Source organism: Mirounga leonina, unplaced genomic scaffold, assembly GCF_011800145.1.
Source record: "Mirounga leonina isolate KUSES-001 unplaced genomic scaffold, KU_Mleo_1.0 Mir_129, whole genome shotgun sequence".
NCBI classification, from domain to species: Eukaryota; Metazoa; Chordata; class Mammalia; order Carnivora; family Phocidae; genus Mirounga; species Mirounga leonina.
In genome coordinates, this window is record NW_023270323.1 from 24627372 (window position 1) to 24651530 (window position 24159).

Below are 24159 nucleotides of genomic sequence, written 5' to 3' on the forward strand. Positions count from 1 at the left end.
AGAAGAAGAAGAAGAAGAAGAAGAAGAAGAAGAAGAAGAAGAAGAAGGAGATAGCAGGAGGGGAAAAATGAAGGGGGGGAATCGGAGGGGGAGATGAACCATGAGAGACGATGGACTCTGAAAAACAAACTGAGTGTTCTAGAGGGGAGGAGAGTGGGGGGTTGGGTTAGCCTGGTGATGGGTATAAAGAGGGCATGTTCTGCATGGAGCACTGGGTGTTATACGCAAACAATGAATCATGGAACACTACATCAAAACTAATGATGTAATGTATGGTGATTAACATAACAATAAAAAATTTTAAAAATGCATTTCAAAAACTGAAAAAATAAATAAATAAAAGGTCTTTTTCTTACTCGTGCATTTTTAGATACTAGAATACATCCCACTTTTTCCCTCAGTACAATAAGAGTTATGATAGAATGTACGACAGAATTATGTGAGCAAAATCCTTGGAAGGCTTTTCAAAGCTGGACTTCAATTTGGTTAAAAATACATAACACACACATGGACAAAGACTGGAAATCAATTTTTAAATGCACAAAGTTGTATTGTGAAAGTTGAATTACAGGTGACTTTTTCATTCTGTAACACTGTATTATTGTTGATACAGTATAAACTCAGTGAAAGTTATTTAAAGCTTAGGTACTTACCGTGGTTGGAAAATAACGGCTAGTTTTGAATTTTTTCAGAGCCATAGAAGAGGTGTAGGTGCCCAAGAAGAGTATGAAAGACATGAGGGTGATATCAGGAACAAAATCACAGTTGTTCCCCACGAGCTTTCCTCCATATTTCAAACACTTCTTCGTTGACAAAAATGCCCAGTCAAAGGTAGCATTATGGTACTGAAAAAGAAAAACACAAAAATTTTTCTAGAGAACACCAACGCATCAAAAGCAGCATTTGATATTTGATGGGCTATGTAGGGATTAGGCTAAAAGTCTCTGCCGAACAGCTGGTGGGTAACCACTGGAGGGTGAAACTTGATGAAGTGTTAATGGAATAACATTGGTAAGGGAGGCCAGGAGGCTAGCAATGATTGAAAATACAATGGAAATGATGCAATCTGTTACCTAGTTTGAGCTACAGTCCTACAATCACCCATTTATTCCACAGAAACAAACCACAAAGTCCTTCTTTCCTGTCAACCTTCCTGAGAGTCAACTGAGACACACTAATATCCATAATGTGAGACTCTCTAAAACAACTGGTTGTTCAAAAAGTACTCACTTTCGCAGTGCACGGCTTCTCTGGACTCAAGCTGATGGCCCTATGGTCAATGCTCTCTAAAAGTTTTATTAGGCTAGCCGTGAATTTACCCAGCACTTTCACAAAAGAGCTATTTCTTTTCTAAATAACTAGAGACTGGTGGTTTAAGGAATTAAGCTGTAAAAATGCTGATGGTCCCTGCGTTTTCAATTGCACATCCTGATAAAATACAGCTTTTTGTTGTTGTTGTTGACTCCAGGTCAGCTTCATGAGTAGTCAGTGCTAGAATACGCGGTGATGGGCAGTGGATTTGTGTGGGGGTTATCTAATCTATCCCTGTGTTACATGACCTCAAGCTCATGGGTCAGTTTTCAAATTTTCTTCTATCTCATGAACTGCTATCGTGTTGTCAGTACTTCTTGATAGCAGCTAACTCCTGTTCCTATTTTCGGTTTCTAATGTGCAGGAGACTCTTTTTGCTAGCACAGTGGTAAGGCCAGGGCGCTCATCCCCTAGCTGCTCGGGGTTTTAGCTGCCGCCAGCTCACACCTGCCTGCAGTCACATAAGACCTGCCTCACCTAAAATGTGATGCCCTCTTGCAGCCACTTCCACAACACTCATGGGGTGCTGACTACAATTCCCCTAAGAATGCTGAAAATCCTATGTGATGGTGTTTAGGAGGTGATTTGGTCATGAGAATGGAGCCTTGATGACTGAGTTTCATGTCCCTGTAAAACAGGCCCCAGAGAGCTCCCTTGTCTCATCTACCATACGAAGACGCAGTGAGAAGGCAGCTGTCTATGAGCCAGGAAGTGGGTCCTCATCAGACACTCAAACTGCCAGTGCCGTGATCTTGGACTTCCTCTTGGGTCCAGGGCTAATGAGTATGCCATGTGTTAAAAGAAGAGTTCTTTGAGAATACCTTGCAAATAAATATGGAAAGATAAACTTCTCCTGTCCTTTGGGGCAAGAGTGCTACTTCATACCAAACACATCATCAATATCCTTTACTACTCAGTGAATTCTCTTGATGTAAGTAACCTGGTCATAAAAGAAGATCACACATGTAAAAGAAGTATTTCTGACCAGAAAGAGTCATATTGTTATAGAGCTCAAAAGGTAAAGTGCTTTACATAAGTCAATGAAAAAAAAATGAAATCTAGATCTTTCCCTGAAATATTTTTTTTCTATATTAGTTTCAACTTATAAACAGCTGAATTACATAATTATTCCTTTATCAAACTCTTCTTCTGAGAGGTGATTAATCATGTCTCATCTTGTTTTTCAGATTTCTGCATATGGATGTTTTTAGCAGAACACATTTAAAGTTTAGAGGTCATAATACGTAACAGATTTCTTTGTTTTCAGATCAGCAAAAATTTACCATAATATCACTTCAGCACTTTAATATCAGCAGATTCCTTCTTTATAACCCAAAGAAGTAAGCTGTGTTAAGACAATCCCAACAGGCAATTTTTATTGATTCTCTTACAGAGATTCAGGGTGAGACGAAAAACAATACACACGTACATAAAAATGATAGATATGTTTTCTCATTTACATCAACCTAAAATGCCAATATCACTATTTTGTAAGCCTCAAGTGATTTTTTGTATTGTCATTCCAACAATTTAGCTTCCAAACCATCTAAGGGCTTTAATATAAAAACTTCCCGCAGTGTGCACAGACATCTCAGAATCTATATACACGAAGTTTCCCACTCCCATAAAAGTTTAACTCTAGCAAATAAATAATTCTATTTAAATATCACTGAAGAGGCATCTATATTATTTGTGTTATTTCAGTGTTATTATTCCATATAAGCTGATATCAATGAAGATTAGCTTCATAGGACTTTAGGCAGCATTCATATCACAAACTAAACATTAAGACAAAGCATGGTTCATCTATTAATGGTGTGTATATGTAAGTATAAAAAGTAGAGTTTTAGATAATTAGCTAATAATTTAATTGAAACACATCTAATTTATAATAAATTTTTACCCCAATATATCTCATTTTGTTATCTATGAAACAGAAACTTTTGGGTACAAATGATAATTTTTACTTCAGAGATCCATTCTGCTTTGCCTATGTAAAGGGAACATAAAAAAAGAAACTGTACAGATTATAGTTACCACTTGCTATAACCCAATAGTTTTCAAATTTTAATTATCAGTGAAATATTTCTTCATGTAAAACCTACCTGAAACCCCAATATTTAAAACTGATAAAACTGAGTTATTCTGTGCTATGTAGTTAAGAGGCATTGAGCTTCTCTCTCTCCATACCCCTGATCCACCTCAAGGCAGACACTGAGTTACCTCTCTGGAATCCTAACTTAGTCTGAGGGGAACACTGCTTTAAAAACAATGCTGTCTTGGGGCGCCTGGGTGGCTCAGTTGGCTAAGCGACTGCCTTCGGCTCAGGTCATGATCCTGGAGTCCCGGGATCGAGTCCCGCATCGGGCTCCCTGCTCAGCAGGGAGTCTGCTTCTCCCTCTGACCCTCCCTCCTCTCATGCTCTCTATCTCATTCTCTCTCTCAAATAAATAAATAAAAAATCTAAAAAAAAAAAAATGCTGTCTTATTAAAAGTTATCTATATCTGGGGCACCTGGGTGGCTCAGACGGTTAAGCGTCTGCCTTCAGCTCAGGTCATGATCTCAGGGTCCTGGGATCGAGCCTCACATTGGGCTCCCTGCTCAGTGGGGAGTCTCCTTCTCCCTCTCCCTCTGTCCCTCCTCACCCCCCACCTGTGCTCTCTTTCTCTCTCTCTCAAATAAATAAATAAAATCTTTTAAAAATAAATAAATAAATGTTATCTATATCTATCACTTATAAGTTATCTAAAATTGCCATGAGTAGTTTAATCCAAGACTGAAAAAACTATATCCCACAGGCCAAATTCAGCCTGGCCCCTGTTTTCATAAATAAGGTTTTATTGAGACATAATCATGCTCATTTCTTTACATAACATTCATCACTGTATTTGTGCTAGAACTACAGTGTTGAGTAATTTCAACAAAGACCAGATATCTGACCCGTAAGTCCTAAAATACATACTCTCTGGTCCTTTACAGAAAAAGTTTGTCTGCCTTGGTTTAATTTCTTGTCTAAGACTCCTATATTACTTTCCACTATACTTTTAAATAAAATCTTCATGCTTCATTCATATAGTACATCCCACATTTTTGTTTGATGACCTTTTATACTTACATTATTATTTCATGGATAGTGTTTTTGATACTGGTTGAGTCACTGTAAAACAGTTTTGGTTTTGATCATTTGTATTTTCAAATTGTGGTAAGTCATAGAAAAAGCAAAAAGATGGAAATGATTCTTTCTCAGGTTCACACAACTCCCAAAGAATTTATCTGAAGTAAATACTGAACATAATATCAAAACAGCAGACTGGGAAAACACCCTCATGGGCTTCAATCTCAGCTCTACCACTATTTAATTGGAAAACAGAAAAAAAGTAACTTCACTTTCCTGTGCAAGTGTCAATAAGACTTTTCACTTACATGGCTGAAAAAGAGGACCAGGAAGGTCACTATGATCACAGTACAGAATAGTACTCTTCACATGCAAAGCACTCTGATTATCACTCAGGACGTCATGGTGGAAAATGTACACCAAGTAACACTGGCTCCTAAAAGAGGGCAATCCTGGGTTGGACATATCCAGCACAGATGTTAAGTGACCTGAAGAAAGAAATCCCTGAGTCCCCTGAAATATCACGTAAGATACTATGTGTGTGAGTGTGTATCTGGGAAAAGCAACCACGGATTTCATTAGAACCTCAAAGGAAGCAGTGATACAAAGAAGCTTTAGAAGCACTGCTCGGGTGCTGTCATAAGTGAGGCTATTCCATCCTCACAGTACAACATTCTCTTTGTATGTCAACCACACTCCAGTTTTCATTCACTCTAAGAGCAAAGTCACGATCACAAGACTGACGATGACTTGTTAACTCATCAGCAAACGTTCTCCAAATAAAATAAAAATTGTTTTGTAACTACTTCTTGGTAAACTACATCCCTGTCTGAATCCTCATGGGCATTTTAAATTTAACATGTCCAAAGCTAGTTTCTGATTCCTCCTTAAATCCTGTTCCCCTAGGATCTTGCCCATCTCTGTTAATAGCAACTTCATCCTTCTAGATTCTAAAAGCAAAAAACCTTGAAGTCATTGTTAATTCCTCTCTTTCTCACATGCCACATTATGGCAAAAATGATCTCAAAATACATGCAAAATTAGGGGTGCCTGGCTGGCTCAGTTGGTGGAACATGTGACTCTTGATCTCAGGGCTGTAGGTTCCAGCTCCAGCTGCTACCACCCTTATTGAAGTCACAATTATCTCTCCTGGGCTTAATTCAGGGGCCTTTTATCTCACAGCTTCTGTCCTTTATTCCTTATAGGTGATTCTTACTCCCCTGTGGCTTTGATCTTTATTTCCTATACAGAATTCTATACATCATAATTTACTACTTATGTCAAAAGTTTAAGAACAAAACAAAAGGAAACATAATCTCAGAAGTCCCTTCTGTCTGTCAGAACTCTAAGATTAGCACATTATCTCTATTTCTCATGATGCTTATAACTTTCCATTGCAAGAATACTGGCCCTGCTGCCCAGAGAGATGTCTAATTTGTCTGGAGACCTGGATCTAGAAGAGACGTCAGATGTGAAGATGTCAACTTAGGGGAAGGAAAAGAGTGTGAAACATCTAAGGTACCCACAACAAAGTGAAGATACCACAAAAGATTATAAATATACCATGAGAGTGATGGGTAAAAGGAAAGGTACCTAAGAATGTTGAAAATCAAGGGAGGAGGAAAAAAGGGTCATATGTGGAGGAGAGCTGAGAGGGTCTAGTGTTGCCAAGATGATGAGGGATGAAGACAACAAAATCCACATTGGTTTTTTTTTCCTCTTAAATTTAACACATTCACAACTAACTCCTAATACTGAATACTCCTAATATTGAATACTAGAGGGAGATTCAAAGGAGAGAACTGAGTTGAGAAATAAGTGAGGATGAAAAAATTGAAAAAGCTACCCAGACTATTTTTTCAAGTAATACAGTAGCAAAAGGATAGGCTAGAGTATGCAAGTCCTACAAGATCAAGGCAAGTTCTTTAGGGCTGATGAAGACTTCTGCAGTGTTTGTGGTGGTTGAGAAAGAACCCGGCTATGGGGATGGAAGGAAGGAGGGCATGCTGGAAAAAAACAAGAATGGGGAAAGGAAGGTGAAAGATTAAGTGAGAGAGAGACTGACTAGGGCTTTGGCAATTTTTTGCACCAGGGATGGATAAAGCCTAGAAATGACAGAAGTATAGAGCCTGCAGACCAAAGGGACTATGTGTCACTAAAAAATAAGAAAGAAGAACTGACCAAGACAGAGGCAGTGTTTAACTTATGATACATCAGGTTCCCAAAGAAATTTTAGTTAACTGAAATCATTCATCAAGATCCAACTGTTTGACATATTCAAGGAAGATATCTACCAATTTATCTACCCTTTTTATCTGGAGAACAAAAGTGAAGTAAAATAAACTTTAAACTGAAACTTGCCAGATAAAGGGAGGAGTTAAGATGGCAGAGTATTTGGGGAACCCTAGGCTTGCCTGGTCCCTTGAATACAGCTATATCAACATCAAATCATTTTGAACAACCAGGAAATCGATCTGAGGATTAAGAAAAGAATCTGCACAAGTGGAGGGAGAGAACGTGGCAGATGCAAGGTTTGGAGCTGTGAATTGCGGGAGAGAAAAGCTGTGGGGCCACCAAGGATAGGGAGCGCTTTTCATGGAGTGAAGTCAGGGAGAGAGGGAGAGAGTGGGAGAGGGAGCAGTGCGTAGGGTTTGCACAACATGCTGTGGTGAGGGGATCCACTGGGTTGCCCGGGGAGAGATCGCACCCCTTCCCTTTTTTTTAAGATTTTATTTATTTATTTGAGAGAGAGCAAGATAGAAAGCAAGAGAAAGAGCACGAGCAAGGGGAAGGGGCAGAGAGAGAAGCAGACTCCCCGCCGAGCAGGGAGCCTGATGTGGGACTCAACCCCAGGACCCTAGGATCATAACCTGAGCTGAAGGCAGCCACTTAACTGACTGACCCACACAGGCGCCCTGATCACGCCCCTTCCTGGAGTACATTTGGAAGAGGGTATATTGCCTCTCCAAGGACAAAAGGCCTGCTGGGAGCCTTTGAACAGCCGTTCAACAGTAGGGGACAGAGTTACACACAGAGGGCAGATAACCTGGTCCCAGCTTTTCACTGATCATCACAACAGACTCTAGTCACCGTGTGTGCGCAACATGGGACTGCTTTTCTGGGACACAACAGTGCCGGGTGCGGCACTGTGAGGCTCTCCTCCAGGGCAGGCGAGTGGGTCCGTGCCTTGCTGTGCCCTTTAAGATTTGGAGTTTGAATCCCAGCCACTGGCCAGAGATAAAACACAGGAGAACTGTGGTGCCAGCCATGTCAACAGCCCGGGCATGGACAGGCTGAGGGCAGGGATCTGATAAAAGTCTGAGACACAGGAGGGGAGACTGTTCCCTTTCCTTTGAGGGCCTCCTGAACAGCGGCAGCCACAGGTTCCCGTCCCCAGGGACGAGAGGGTGGGGGGGATGCCATCTTCCAATCCTCCCCCGCCCCGCTCACCAGCACAGTCAGATTTCAGAGAGAAACACAGCAGCTCCAGTGGAGGCTGGAGTCATGTATACTGAACTCTGCACCCACTGTGCCCAGCAGGGGTATCTTTACCAGGGCAGTTCTGACTGTGAGCCTGCACAGTGGGCCTCTCTCCCAGAGGACCAGCACAGGCCACCCGCATGCACCAAGTCTACTGATTACAGAGTGCTCCAAAGCATCAGCTTCTGTTCTGGTGAAAATAGGACCAGGCTTTCTTTCCTTTTTTTTTTTTTTTCTTTTTTCTTTGGTATTAGGATTATAGTTTTTTGTTAGTCTGTTTGCTTTTTTTTGGTTCCTTTTCCTTTTCTCTTTTCTTAGATCAGGACTTTTTTTTTTTTTTTTTTAATCAGGCTTATCTTAACAAGCAAATCAAAGCACACCTAGTTAAGGGTCCAAACACTCCCCAATGCAAGCAAGGAGGAACTCTGTAGGGGACTGACCTGTGGGAAAGAGCAGCCAAAACACAACAGTAGAGTGTACACAGCATACACCAGAAATACTTCCTGAAGAGCCAGGCCCTGGACAGTATATGACGCCTTCTTAATATGGTATTACTCTCAGGAGCAGAAAACATAACAAGCTTTCATAATATGCAAAAGACAGAAACCTAGACATAGTAACAAGATGGAGGAATTCTCCCCAAAAGGCAGATCAAGAGGAAATCACAACCAGGGATTTGTTCAAAGCAGATATAAGCAATATATATGAACAAGGATTTAGATCAACAGTCACAGGAATACTAGTTGGGTTTGAAAGAAGCACAGAAGACACCAGAAACCCTGGCTGCAGAGATAAAAGACCTAAAAACTAGTCAGGCCAAAAGAAATGCTATAACTGAGAAGCAAAACCAACTGGATGTAATCACAATGAGGACGAAGAAGTAGAGGATCAAATAGGTGATATAGAAGATAAAATTATGGAAAATAATGAAGCTGAAAAGAAGAGGGAAAGAAAACTATTAGATCACGAATATAGACTTAGGGAATTCAGCGATTCCATAAAGCACAATAATATCTGTATTGCAGGAGTCCCAGAAGAAGAAAAGTGGGAATAAGGGACAGAAGGTTTATTTGAACAAATTATAGCTGAGACTTTCCCTAATCTGGGGAAGGAAACAGACATTCAAGTCTAAGAGGCACAGAGAACTCCCCTCAAAATCAATAAAAACAGGTCAATGTCACAACACATCATAGTGAAACCTGCAAAATACAAAGATAAAGAGAGAATTCTGAAAGCACCTAGGGAAAAAAGGTCTTTAACCTACAAGGACAGACACATTAAGACTGGCAGCAGACCTGTCCAGAGAGACCTGGCAAGCCGGAAAGGAGTGGCATGATGTATTCAACATGCTAAATGGGAAAAATATGCAGCCAAGAATACTTTATCCAGCAAGTCTGTCATTCAGAATAGAAGGAGAGATAAAGAGTTTCCAAGACAAGTAAAAACTAAAGGAGTTTGGAAACACTAAACCAGCTCCGTAAGAAATATTAAAGGGGACCCTTTGAGTGGCAAAGAGAGAAATAGAAACAAAGACTAGAAAGGAACAGAGACAATGTACAGAAACAGTGACTTTACAGGTAATAAAATGGCACTAAATTAATATCTATCAATAACTACTCTGGATGTAAATGGACTCAATGCTCCAATCAAAAGATAGAGGGTATCAGAGTGGATAAAAAAAAAAACAAGACCCATAGATATGCTGCCAACAAGAGACTTATTTTAGACCCCCCAAAGACACCTCCAGACTGGAAGTGAGAAGGTGGAGAACCATCTATCATGCTAAAAGACATCAAAAGAAAGCTGGAGTAGCCATACTTATATCAGACAAACTAGATTTTAAACCAAAGACTAAAATAAGAGATGAAGAAGGGCATTACATCATAATAAAGGGATCTATCGAACAAGAAGATCTAAAATTTGTAAATATTTATGCCCCCAACTTGGGAATAGCCACATACATAAATCGATTAATAACAAACTTAAAGAAACACATTGATAATAATACAATAATAGTAGAGGACTTTAACACCCTATTCACAGCAATGGACAGACCATCTAAGCAGACGATCAACAAGGAAACAAGGGCTTTGAATGACACACTAGACCAGATGGATTTAAGAGATATATCCAGAGCATTTCATTCTAAAGCAGGATAATACACATTCTTTTCAAGTGCACATAGGATAATCTCCAGAATAGATCACATACTGGGTCACAAATCAGGCCTCAACAGTACAAAAAGATTGAGATCATACCATGTATATTATCAGACCACAATGCCTTGAAACTTAAAGTCAATCACAAGAAACAATTAGGAAAAACCACAAATACATGGAGGTTAAAGAACATCCTACTAAAGAATGAATGGGTTAACCAGGAAATTAAAGAAAAAAATTAAAAAAATACATGGAAACAAATGAAAATGAAAACATGACAGTCCAAAATCTTTGTGATTCAGCAAAGGCAGTCATAAGAAGGAAGTATATAGCAATGCCGGCCTTCCTCAAGAGCAAGAAAAGTCTCAAGTATACAACCTAACCTTACACCTAAAGGATCTGGAAAAAGAATAGCAAATAAAGCCTAAAACCAGCAGAAGAAGGGAAATAATTAAGATTAGGACAGAAATAAATGATATAGAAATTTTAAAAAAGACAAAACTAGGAGATGGTTCTTTGAAAGAATTAACAAAATTGATAAATCCCTAGCCAGACTTATCAAAAAGAAAAGAGAAAGGATCCAAATAAATAAAATCATGAATGAAAGAGGAGAGATCACAACCAACCCTGCAGAAATACAACCAATTATAAGAGACTATTATGAAAAATTATATGCCAACAAATTAGGCAATTGGGAAGAAACGGATAATTCCTAGAAACATATAAACTACCAAAACTGAAACAGGAAGAAAGAGAAAGTTTGAAAAGACCCAGAACCAGCAAAGAAATTGAATCAGTAATCAAAAATCTCCCAACAAACCAGAGTCCAGGGCTGGATAGCTTCCCAGGGGAATTCTATCAAACATTTAAAAAAGAATTAATACCTATTCATCTGATGCTGTTCCAAAAAATAGAAAAGGAAGGAAAATTTTCAAACTCTATGAGGCCAGCATTATCTTGATTTCAAAACCAAAGACCCCACTAAATAGGAGAATTACAGACCAATATCCCTGATGAACATGGATGCAAAAATTATCAACAAGATACTAGCTAATCGAATCTAACAGTACATTAAAAGGATTATTCACCATGATCAAGTGGGATTTATTCCTGGGCTGCAGGGGTGGTTCAATATCTGCAAATCAAACAATGTAATACACAACATTAATAAAAGAAAGGATAAGAACCATATGATCCTCTCAAAAGATGCAGAAAAAGTATTTGACAAAATACAGCATCCTTTCTTGATAAAAACCCTCAAGAAAGTAGGGATAGAAGGAACATACCTCACCATCATAAAGGCCATATACAAAAGACCCACAGCTAATATCATCCTCAATGGGGAAAAACTGAGAGCTTTTCCCCTAAGGTCAGGAATACGACAGGGATGTCCACTCTCACCACTGCTGTTCAACATAGTACTGGAAATCCTAGCCTCAGTAATGGGACAACAAAAAGAAATAAAAGGCATCCAAATTGGTAAGGAAGAAGTCAAACTTTCACTCTTTGCAGACGAACTGATACTCTACATAGAAAACCCGAAAGTGTCCATCAAAAAATTGCTAGAAATAATACATGAATTCAGCAAAGGCACAGGATATAAAATCAAGGTACAGAAATCTGTTGTATTTCTATACACCAATAAGAAAGTAGCAGAAAGAGAAATCAAGGAATCAATCCCATTTAAAATTGCACCATAAGATACCTAGGAATAAACCTAACCAAAGAGGTAAAAGATCTACACATGAAAACTATAGAACACTTAGGTAAGAAATTGAAGAGGACACAAAGAAATGGAAAAACATTCCATGCTTATGGATTGGAAGAACAAATACTGTTAAAATGTCTGTACTACCCAAAACAATGTAAATATTCAATGCAATCCCTATAAAAATAACACCAGCATTTTTCACAGAGCTGGAACAAACAATTCTAAAATTTGTATGGAACCAGAAAACACCCCAAATAGCCAAAGTAATATTGAAAATGAAAAGCAAAATGGTGGCATCACAATCTCAGACCTCAAGCTATATTACAAAGCTGTAATCATCAAGACAGTATGGTACTGGCACAAAAGCAGACACATAGATCAATGGAACAGAATAGAGAACCCAGAAATGGACCCACAACTGTATGGTTAACTAATCTTTGACAAAGCAGGAAAGAATATCCAATGGAAAAAAGACAGTCTATTCAAAAAATGGTGTTCAGAAAACTGGACAGTAACATGCAGAAGAATGATACTGGACCACTTTCTTACACCATACACAAAAATAAATTCAAAATGGATGAAAAACCTAAATGTAGGAAAGCATCAAAATCCTACAGGGGAAAACAGGCAGCAACCTCTTTGACCTGGCAATTTCTTACTAGACACGCCTCTGGAGGCATGGGAAACAAAAGCAAAAATGAGCTACTGGGACTTCATCATGATAAAAAAACTTCTGTACAATGAAGGAAACAGTCAACAAAACTAAAAGGCAATGGGTGGAATGGGAGAAGGTATTTGCAAATGACATATCTGATAAAGAATTAGTATCTAAAATATATAAAGAACATAAACAACTCAACACCAAAAACAAACAATCCAGTTAAAAAATGGGCAAAAGACAGACATTTCTCCAAAGACATTCAGATGGCTAACAGACACATGAAAAGATGCACAACATCACTCAGCATCAGGGAAATACAAATCAAAACCACAATGAGATACAACCTCACACCTGTCAGAATGGCTAAAATTAACAATTCAGGAAACAACAGATATTGGCAAGGATGTGGAGAAAATGGAACCCTCTTACACTGTTGGTGGGAATGTAAACTGCTGCAGCCACTCTGGAAAACAGTATGGAGGTTCCTCAAAAAGTTAAAAATAAACTACCCTGTGACCCAGCAATTGTGCTACTAGGTATTTATCCCAAGGATACAAAAATGCTGAATTGAAGGGGCACATGCACCCCAATGTTTATAGCAGCATTATCAACAATAGCCAAATTATGTAAAGAGCCCAAACATCTATCAGCTGATGAATGGATAAAGAAGAAATGGTATATATATATATATACACACACACACACACATATACACACAATGGAATATTACTCAGTCATCAAGAGGAATTAAATCTGGCCATCTGTAACAATGTGGATGGAACTAGAGTATATTATGCTCAAAGAAATAAGTCTGTCAGAGAAAGGCAAATGTATGATTTCATTCATATATAGAATTTAAGAAACAAAACAAACACAGGGGAAGGGAAGGAAAAATAAAATAAGATAAAAATAGAGGAAGAAAGACCATAAGAGACTCTTAAAAATAGAGAACAAATGAGGGTTGCTGGAGGGGAGGTAGGTGGGAAGATGGGCTAAACAGGTGATGGGCATTAAGGAGAGTACTTGTTGGAATGAGTACTGGGGGTTACACATAAGTGATTCACTAAATGCTATTCCTGAAACTAATTCTACACTATATGTTGACTAACTTGAATTTAAATTAAAAAATAAATAAAATGAAATTGCCAGATAAAATATAGGATGCCCAGTTATATCTGAATCTCAGATAAACAGTGAATAATATTTTTAGTATAAGTATGACCTATGCAATATACAGGACATATTTATACTAAAAATTAATTGTTCATTATTTACCTGAAATTCAAATGTAACTGGAACCCTTCATTTTTGTTTTGTTTTGTTTGCTAACTCTGGTGAGGCTATTTCAATTAGATATAGGCTATTTTGAGTAATAGCAGCATGTGGAAAATAGAAAAATGTGGCCAAAAGAAAACAGAACATGCACTGGGTCCTGATTACATAAAGGAACTAAGATAGTGTTAAGGGAGCAATAAAGAAGAATAAAAAACAATTTTTAAAAGTATCCTTGGAGAAATAAAATATGTCCACCTAAATATTAACTAATAATGCAAGACAGTAAAACAAAGTGTCTAAATGAATGGTACAGAGATTAGTAGATTCAGAAAAATGACTTATCAGTTTCATTCAGCACAGAGAAAACAAAATTTAAGCTAAGCCCTGAAAGAAAGACAGGTCCTTGTAGAACTCTCATACTCCAAAGGGTAGAAAGAAGAGTGGCAGGAGAACAAAACTAAAAAAGAATGACAGAGAAAGTAACAAAAGTGAGTGGAAGGGGGAATAAAAGTGAGAAGCTTTGGACGTGTATTTCTTTCTGCATTGGCAGAAACCAAGAGGTAAAGCATTAGACAGGGAGATGAGAAAAGATGCTGATTCAGAGACATGCAATGCTTCATTCACTTATCCAAGAAGTCCTTCATTCAAAATTTATTGGATGTTCACCATGCGGAGAAACTAACAGTGAGTAGACCAGGTGAGCCAAAACAAACTGACGGTGCAAATGGGTAGTAAAAAAAAAAGCTGTAAGAGAAATGGGACCAAGTTGCTGAGGATCCTAACTGTGGTCAATCTCATGAAAAAGAAACATCAATCTATTTTTCTGGATCTCATTTTCTAGAGAATTATTCTGTTAACACTGAATGGATTTATTTATAAATCTTAAAAGTATAAGATATACTGAAGGATGACTTTAAAAATTTAAAATTCTATAGCATCCTCCCCAAAGACAAAAGTGGGTGATATATATGTGAGAGAGGAAGAGCAAAATGTTCACTGAAGCTAGGTGATGTGTATATGGAGGTTCGTTGTACTATTCTCTATATTTTATTGCATGTTTTAAATTTTCCATAATATTTTTAAAAGTAGGAACATGTGATATTCAAGGGGATTTAAGGACAGAATGGCACTTGCCTTTCTCAGTGAGAGAAAATCACAAAGATGTTATGCACAAGAAGATTAACATGACATTCTATTTCCCATGAAAATGAATGTTAACTCCTAAAATCACCCTGAAGGTACATCAAATCAAAGCACTTTTGCTTACATGTCTGACTGCCAAGCAGAATTTATGAGACTATAATAGGTTTTAGTTCCATGATTAACAACATCTCCATGTAGACATGATATGCTTCACTGGGTAACCCAATAAGCAAAAAAAATAAAATAAAATAAATAAAAATGAAAGATTCCATATTGCTCTCCTTAGGTATCAACTGGTAAAGTATGTGCCTTTTGAAATATATATAAACAAAGGTAATGCTACAAATAAAAGTCTCAAGGTTAAGTGGTTAATGTACTCATTTAGAGTTTTTTCTCCCTGCAGTGAGTAGGCCAGACCTGCAGTAATCTGCAATCTTACTTTATCAACTAAAGGATACATCTGAGCTGCAGTTGTCTATAGTTGTACATGTTGTTGTGAAATATCAAAACTAATTGGATGTTCTACTTGTGATTAAAACAGAAAGTAGAATGAAACTGGACCACTTTCTCACACCACACACAAAAATAAATTCAAAATGGATTAAAGACCCAAATGTAAGACAGAAAACCATCAAAATCCTAGAGGAAAACACAGGGAGTAACCTCTTTGACATCGGCCATAGGAACTTCTTTCTAGATAGGTCTCCTGAGGCAGGGGAAAACAAAAGTAAAAATAAACTCTTGGGACCTCATCAAGATAAAAAGTTTCTGCACAGTGGAGGAAGCAATCATCAAAACTAAAAGGCAATGGGGTGGAATGGGAGAAGATACCTACAAATGACATATCTGATAAATGGTTAGTATCCAAAATCTATGAAGAACTTATCGAACTCAACACCCAAAGAACAATCCAATTAAAATTGGGCAGAAGACATGAATATACATTTTTCCAAAGAAGACATACAGATGGCTAGCAGACACATGAAAAGATGCTCAACATTACTCAGCATCAGGGAAATACGAATCAAAACTACAATGAGATATCACCTCACACCTGTCAGAATGGCTAAAATTAACAACTCAGGAAACGACAGATGTTGGCGGGGATGCGGAGAAAGGGGAACCCTCCTACACTGTTAGTGGGAATGCAAGCTGTTGCAGCGACTCTGGAAAACAGTATGGAGGTTCCTCAAAAAGTTAAAAATAGAGCTTCCCTATGATTCAGCAATTACACCATTAGGTATTTACCAAAAGAATACAAAAACACTAATTCAGAGGGATAGAGGCACTCCAATGTCTCCAGTAGCATTATCTACAATAGCCAAATTATGGAAACAGTCCAAGTATCCATTGACTGATGAATGGACAAGGAAGATGTGTGTGTGTGTGTATGTATGTGTGTGTGTGTATGTATATATATATATGGAATATTACTCAGCCATCAAAAAGAATGAAATCTTGCCATTTACGAGGACACGGATGGAGTTAGAATATATTATGCTAAGCAAAGTAAGTCAGTCAGAGAAAGACAAATACCATATGATTTCACTTATATGTGGAATTTAAGAAACAAAACAAATGAGCAAAGGGGAAAAAAAGAAAGGGAAAGCAAGAAACAAACTCTTAACTAGAGAGAACAAACTGATGGTCACCAGAGGGGAGGAAGATGGGGATTAAGGAGCACACTTGGTGTGATGAGCACGGGGTGTTGTATGGAAGTGTTGAATCACTATACTGTACACCTGAAACCAATATTATACTACATGTTAACTAACTGGAATTTAAATTTAAAAAAAAAAGAAAAGGTCACTTCTAACCTCTCCAACCAAGTTGGATAAGGTATAAAATCATAGTTTTTAAAAATCCAGCAGAGAGGTGAGGATACAAAGAAACTTAAATACATTCTAAACAAACTACAAGACCCTCATGGAAGAGAACTCCATGGCTGCCTCATGTGTGCCAGAGCAGCATATGGAACATAAACCCACTGCAGATGGAGGTATGGAGAAATAAGCTAAATCTTCAATGAGTTTTTAGTGGCTGAATGCACACTGGGGTGACAGATCAGAATTCCAAGGAACCCTAGGCATTAGATTGAGCCTGCATCCATCCACCAAACTTTGTCATGGTCTTTGCCAAGTGCACAGGTTGTATACATAAGGTGGGAGGTTTGATAGGAGAGCTGAGAGAAAACCCCCCTTAGACACAGAGCCCCTACCAAATGTAAGAAAGTCACTCTCCTAAGACGAGAAGCAGGGCAGAAGAGTGGAGGAAAACCCCTCCAAGGCATTCAGGCACTCCTTTAAGAGCTCAGGCATCTGAGCAGTTGGGCAAAGAAAGATCTCCCCTGGCTCAGAAGCTGAGGCATAAAACAAGACAACGAGCATTCCCCATGGGACTTTCTGGGATAATGGCAATGTTTTACACGTACCTTGTTTTGGGTGATGATCACATGAGTCTATAAAATGTCAAAACTCATTGCAATGAGCATGTAAGAACAGTGTGTTTTAAAGTATACCTCAAATTTAACAATAATTTTTTTTAAAAAAAGAATCTAATGTGAAAAACAAAAAGGAACTAATCCATTTAATCACCTCCTTGGAAAAGCCTTGATGTTAGATTGTGAAATCTGTCTCTCCCTCTGAGAGCTGCTAAGTGGAAGCCAGCAGATCCTCAGACTCATTGTGTCCATACAGTGTGGAGAAGCTGTGGCTGGTCTCAAAGTTTTAGAGGGACCTTTCAAAGAGTTTTGTTTGCAGGTTGAAAGGATATGCCTACCAATAAGTCTACAGGAAAACTGATGAAGGTGAGAGGCATTAAAAACGCAGTGAATCCAACAATGAATGGAAATAATGGAAAACCTGCCTTTTTATCTTGAGGGATGCTTATTCTAGAGTTCCAGGCAATTGCCCATTTTTCTTGAAAACACACTACTACTACGAAGAAGAAAAGTTGTCTTCATGCTAATGAAGCTGAAGAGTTAAGCCTTCCCTCCTCTGACAGGGTGTTCTCAGAGCCTTGTGAGAGGGAGCCTTGCTGGTGCCCCAGGGCTGCATGTCACTTTTCCAGCACTTTCTTTCATAATCTAATTACGCAGAATAAAAGAAGGAAATTAAACCCTTGCTGACTGTATGTCCCAGGAAAAGACTGAGGGTAGCAGAGCAAGCATGGCCGAACAGGGAGAGGGCCCAATCGCCTGTCAGAGCTGTGGCATCCAACTTATTTTCTCCACCAACCTGAGTTATGGTGGCAACATGGCCTAATGGAATGATAAAAATACCTAAATAGAATAATAACAGTAGCTAACCTGACTGAGAAATAAGTATGTGCCAGTCACTATGCTAAGTCCCAGCTATTTACTCATTTGACTTTTATAAAGTCAGGGAGATAAAGTACTATTATCATCACCATTTTACAAATGGGAAACTGAGCAGCTACCAAAACCCGTTAAGTAGTGGATCTCTAAATTTGAAACTGGGCATGAGAACTCAATATCTGTAAGTCCTTCTACATGAAACACTATTCTGCTTCCCCAAATAATAGAAAGAGCTTTCTAAGCTTTGGTTTCATTCATACGATACAGGTAACATAACAAAATAGATGGACACAGGGGAAGAGAAGGAAAAATAAAATAAGATAAAAACAGAGAAGGAGACAAACCATAAGAGACTCTTAACTACAGGAAACAAACTGAGGGCTGCTGGAGGGGAGGTGCGGGGGGACTGGGTAACTGGGTGATGGGCATTAAGGAGGACACTGGATGTAATTAGCACTGGGTGTTATATGCAACTGATGAATCACTAAATTCTACCCCTGAAACTAATAATATACTATATGTTAACTAAATTGAGTTTTAAAAAAAAATTTAAAAATACAGGTAACATAAAACTCAAAAGCTGTTCTTAGGATTATAGACAATTAATGTGAAGAGGCTGGCCCTTAGTAAGTGCTCAACAAATGGTAGTTATTACTGATGATAATAAATCATATTAACTTTTTAATAGTCATTTCTGGATCTTGTATATTTTCAAATTGTGTGTGTGTGTGTGTGTGTGTGTGTGTAAGCAAAGTATACCTAAAGGCATTGATATGGATAGAAAAGGAGAAATGAAGGATAGAATAAAAGTTGTCCTTCATAATTACATACATACATACACACACATACACGCATTTTTTCCTAATTCCTTCTCCAGAGGTGCTGAACATAGCAACTTAACAGTTTAATTAAGGTGTGTGACTGATATACACATGAGGGGACTTCATTGCCCTGGAGTATAGAACATGCATAAGAACTGAAATTGTAAACATTTCCATCTGCAAACATTGAAGCATAATGGTGGACTAGAAATATCACAGGTCTTAGAACCAACCACTCAGACTTCTGTTCAAATCTTTGCTTTAATAATTTATGGCTCTGTGACCTAGAGCAAGAAAGGTTATTTACCTTCTAAAGCTTTAGTTTCTCTCATCTGTAAAATGAACGTAATTATACATAGTAGTTTGTGTTAATGATCATAATATGTGTAAAACACCCGGTCTCTAGTAGATGCCCTATAAATGGCAGCTAAATTGTAATCATTATTATGCCTTTATGTCTTCTGTCACAGTCATATTAGAAGTCAATCACAATTTCCATTTGTTTTCCATAAATCTTATAATGACATCTTATAATTATATATCAATTACTAGAGTCACTCCAGCATTTGCCCAAAGACAGGGCTTAAAAATTCATTAATTTTAAAGCTTCCCTTGATTAGTTACAAAAGGAATTAAGTTAGAAATAATCTCTTTTTAAGTCAGTGGGAGTGTTTTATTAATTTTTAATTGCAAATTAACTTATGGTTTTAATTAATTATATATATTTTAAATTTTTAATTAGATTTTAATTAAAATTATTTCAAGTCTAGAAGGGACTATTTTTCTCTGTATTTTAATCAAGTTCTTTTAGGCAATAGGCTGGCTGGCTCAAAGACTGAAAATTGATCTCTTTTCTGTATATGGCTTTTAAAACACATATTCTCTCTCTCTCTCTCTCTCTCTCTCTCTCACACACACACACACACACACATAAAGAGGCAAAGTTTAGAGAAAATCAGAGAGAACTTTAACAGTAAGGAAAGAAGTCAAGAGAGCCACAGAACATGAAAACAAGAGAGAAATAGGGTCAAGTGAGAGTTGTTCAGGAAAGATACAAAACATCATCTTTGAAAGGGTGTTGTGGGCACTCATTACATAACACTTCTGCAGAAGTGTTCTGGTCTCCTGAGAGATGGGCGCTCTATCAATACAAGGTATTATGGCTTCTGTCTTTATAACTGAGAGATTGATATTCTTTGGTAAGATTCCATATCCAGTGTAGAAGGAATACAATTAGAAGCCTGCAATAGCACTTTTCCCTTTTTCTCCAACACAAAAGTCTCCTTCTAGTGTGTGACCTTCCATGCAAAACAGCTCATTTTTAAAGCTTAGTTCCAGTCTCTTAAAGATCCTTGGTTACAAGCCATGGGAAAGGATATCATGTGACAGAGGCACAGTCCTAAGTGACAGGGGAAATGTCCTACTACAATCACCCTTAGTGAGGAGAACACAACACCATTTGGTAGTCAGAAGAATTCTTAATCGTACTAGAACCAGAGAGAGGATACCATGCTCTCGTTTTTCGACTGCCCTCACTTACCCTTGTGAAAATATTTCAAGGTGACAATGAATGGATATAGTAGTTAAATTCCTAAGAAGGTTTAAAAAGTATGTTGTAGGGGTAAATATTCACTTGAGTTAAAAAAGAAAAAAAAGCTGACTACAGCAAGGAAAGTGTTTCTTTCTGTCCCTCCACAATCACTGATTATTAAAGTTGTGTTCACGCGCAGATTGCTGAAGGACTGGAGACATCATGTTATGAATATTATAATTAGAGTATATAATATGCAAGTGGTTTGAAATATTAAGTCACTTACCATGTCAGTAGAAGAAATAGTTGGCAAATCCTCTGGGGCCAATGTAGTGTCATTAGATATTGAGATATTAACTGTAAGAAAAAGACAATCTTTTACCATAAAAATAAAATAAAAATGACCTAAATGCATAACTCAAAATCTAAAAAAGCTAAGCTAGGCATTAAAAATGTCTTCAACAATAACATAAAGCACAATGAATTTTTCTTTACTGTAACTGTATTCACCTTTCACCTAGATAAAAATTACCGAAGATTCAGACATATCTTCTGTACTCTAATCTGATAAGAAACAATGGCAAACATTTAAGAAAATGGTATTACAATTTGTTTCAGGTTTCAAAAAAAGAAAAAGAAAAAGAAAAAAACTTCACCATTACTAAGAGGCACTCAATATATTTTGCCTAGTGAAAGAAATGGATATGTTAGTAAGTGAGTAAGTTGATCACTGGCTTCATGTATGGTCAAATCTCGCCAAGTGGAATTTCACTAATTAACTAATTTAGGATTTTTGGAAATTTGGACTGCATATGAGAAAGTGTATCTTTGCAAAATGTGGGAAAACAAAAATCTTTCAAATACATAATAAATTATATAAATATAATGGGAATAAATATTTATCTAATTTTAAAAAATTATTTTCATATAATTCGGCATGATTTGTAGAGTTATTAAGAGGTTACTTTTGGAGGAACCTAATTTGTTTATTAAATCAACTCTCCTCTTGGAAATATTTCATTTTTTTTAAATTTATGAGCCTAAAATTAAAACAGTATTTAAAGAGAGTTCTATAATTAAAACATTTTTTATCAGATAAAGCTTTTTCTTACTATATGAAGTTTTATGTGTTATAAAATAAATTGTTACTCAGAGAATATCCCTAGTTTGTGGAGATACTGTAAAATGACACTTAAGTTTTTGTCTTTGAGTGTCACATTTAACATCCAAATTGCTAATTGTCATTTGGTCCCCTTCTCCCTGCCCTCTCCCGCCCCCAAGCCACTAGACTATCCTTTTAGATTGCCATGTTTTAGGTCCTACCTACATAAGTTCTTAAGGAGAAACAAATAGATTTATTTGACTGTTGAAATTTAGAATATAAGATCCATGAGGGAAGAACAGAAAGGGCAAGTCTTGTTCATGCTTTTCCCCAGAATCTGCCCAATCTGGCACTTAACTAACAGGAACTCAAAAATATTTGTTTTATTATTCAACCTTAAAAAAAAGGAAAATTCTACCATTTGCAAAAATATGGATGAGGGCATTATGTTAAGTGAAATAAGCCAGACAAAGACAAATACTGTATGATGTCACTTATAGGAAGAATCTAAAAAACAATTAAAATAAAAAATAAGTATAACTCATAGAAATAGAGAGTAGAATGGGGTTGCCAGGGGTTGGGGGGGCGGCTGGGAGAAATAGGAAGAACTTAGTAAAAGGGTACAAACTTTCAGTTATAAGAGGAATAAGGTCTGAGGATCTAATGTATAACATGGTAACTATAGCTGTTAATATTGTATTGCATAATTGAAATATGCTGAAAGTAGGCCTTAAGTGTTCATAAAATAAAATAATATAAAATAAAATAGAATAAAATGTGAGGTGATGGATTAATATATTAACTTGGTGGGAATCCTTTCATAATGTATACATATATGAAACCATCATTTTGTACACTTTAAATATATTATAATTTTGTCAATTTTACTTCAATAAAGCTGAAAAAATACTCGTTTACTGTCAATAAATGAGGCTAGAATAGGGACCAACCATTTAATGACTTCAAATGAATGAGAGCAGATAAAGGCAAAAGAAATGAAATAAGGAAAACAAATAAAGGGGAGAAAATATTTAGCTTGAGCCCTAGTTTTTCTCAATTTTGGAGTCCATTCTAATCTTTGAAGGTTCTGGAATTGTTAAACTTTTAATCCAAAGCTAGCTGCTGCTAGGGCATCCCCCTATTTCCTCAATAAAACAGGCACATGTGCAAACTATTTTCTTACTCTGTTTCATTGCAGGTCATGGAAAGAATCAAAATAGGCTAAAGGATGCTTGGCCCAAACAATAAAAGCAAACATGAATCCATTCCCAAAAGGAAGAAGATGTTAGTACATTTTTATTAACAAAACCTAGATTTTTATTACGATTTTGTTTAAAAAAGCCCAAAGTACATTTTCTTACATTATTCCATTTGCTCATTTAAAAACACCTGAGAGCATATAACAGGTATATTTTTATACCCACTTTATGTTGAAGCAAGATATGCCAGGTTTCTTGCCCAGGATTGTAGAGTCAACCAGAAGTAGAATCGGTACCAAAATCTTGTTTGGCATTCTTTCTTTCCTACTCAGCACCTGATTTTTGTGGCCACAGAATTCAAGGTGGGATAATACTCTCCAGTGTTAGATGATGTGAATCTCAACTGGGAGCTGAAATGTCTGACTTGTCTGAGCTTTCGAAAGAAAATAGCATATATGAAATCACAGACACTATTTAGATGGTGTCTGGGAAGCTGCTCTTCCTGAGCAAAATTCTTTTATGCAATTTTATGAGCTTCCTATCACAAGAGAGTGAAGGTCTTTTTGCAACATACTTTTCCACATAAAAACAAGGAGTAGGAGTGAGGGAGAAAGATATCCAAGCCTCCTTTTTTTGTGAAATGAATGACAGATAATAAAGACCACAAGTGAACTAAAATAGGATTCCAATCTGAATTTTCAGTAACTACTTTCAAGTTCTAGATACACATCAATTCTGCTCATCTAAATTCCTTTTATCTTTTCAGTTTTCCTCTGAGACAAGCTATTAAAGCATACTGGCTCTAAAAATCCCAAGACTAGTATCAAAAGGACCACAGAAAGTATATGCCTTTCCTACTTATTTTAGTATGTAGCTGCTTCGAGAGAACTTCAAAATAAATACATAAACAAGCACTTCCATAAACGCATATTCGCAGAATATGGTAGAGTCCATAAGTAAGATCAAAAGTAAATTTCTTTAAGCTCACCTAAGAGAAAATCATCAATTCCGATTGGGAGTTTTGTCTATGAGAGCCACTGGTCACCATTTGGATCCAGATACATACAATGCAAGTATTTTGGCAACCAAGTGCAGAATGATCTATGTATATAGAATTTGTAATATCCTTAATTAGGGTTCTGAAAAGGTCAAATAGAAAAGCATAAACACACTGCACTCTGTCTTCACTATTTGCTCAGCACCATGGCTTATGAAGCAAAGAAAGTCTTTGCCCTAGGAATTTGGCTAATTTAGAATTAGCCAATTGTCACTGGGACAGTCTGTGTCCCATACTTGGTTTCAGGGAGTTTTTCACAGGTTGCTCGTTTTATGTT

The 24159-nt window shown here is 37.2% G+C and overlaps 1 protein-coding gene across 5 annotated transcripts in view; it reads right to left on the reverse strand.

The window, feature by feature from the left end:
* SLC4A4 (solute carrier family 4 member 4) overlaps positions 1-24159 on the reverse strand; it is a 351065-nt gene that overhangs the window by 54051 nt on the left and 272855 nt on the right. For all 5 annotated transcript variants that reach the window (XM_035004843.1, XM_035004842.1, XM_035004844.1 and 2 more), the window contains exons 15-16: positions 20811-20881; positions 654-845 (exon numbers count right to left, since the gene is read on the reverse strand). In XM_035004843.1, coding sequence (XP_034860734.1) covers positions 654-845; positions 20811-20881 — 263 coding nt within the window. The remainder of the gene's footprint in view (positions 1-653; positions 846-20810; positions 20882-24159) is intronic.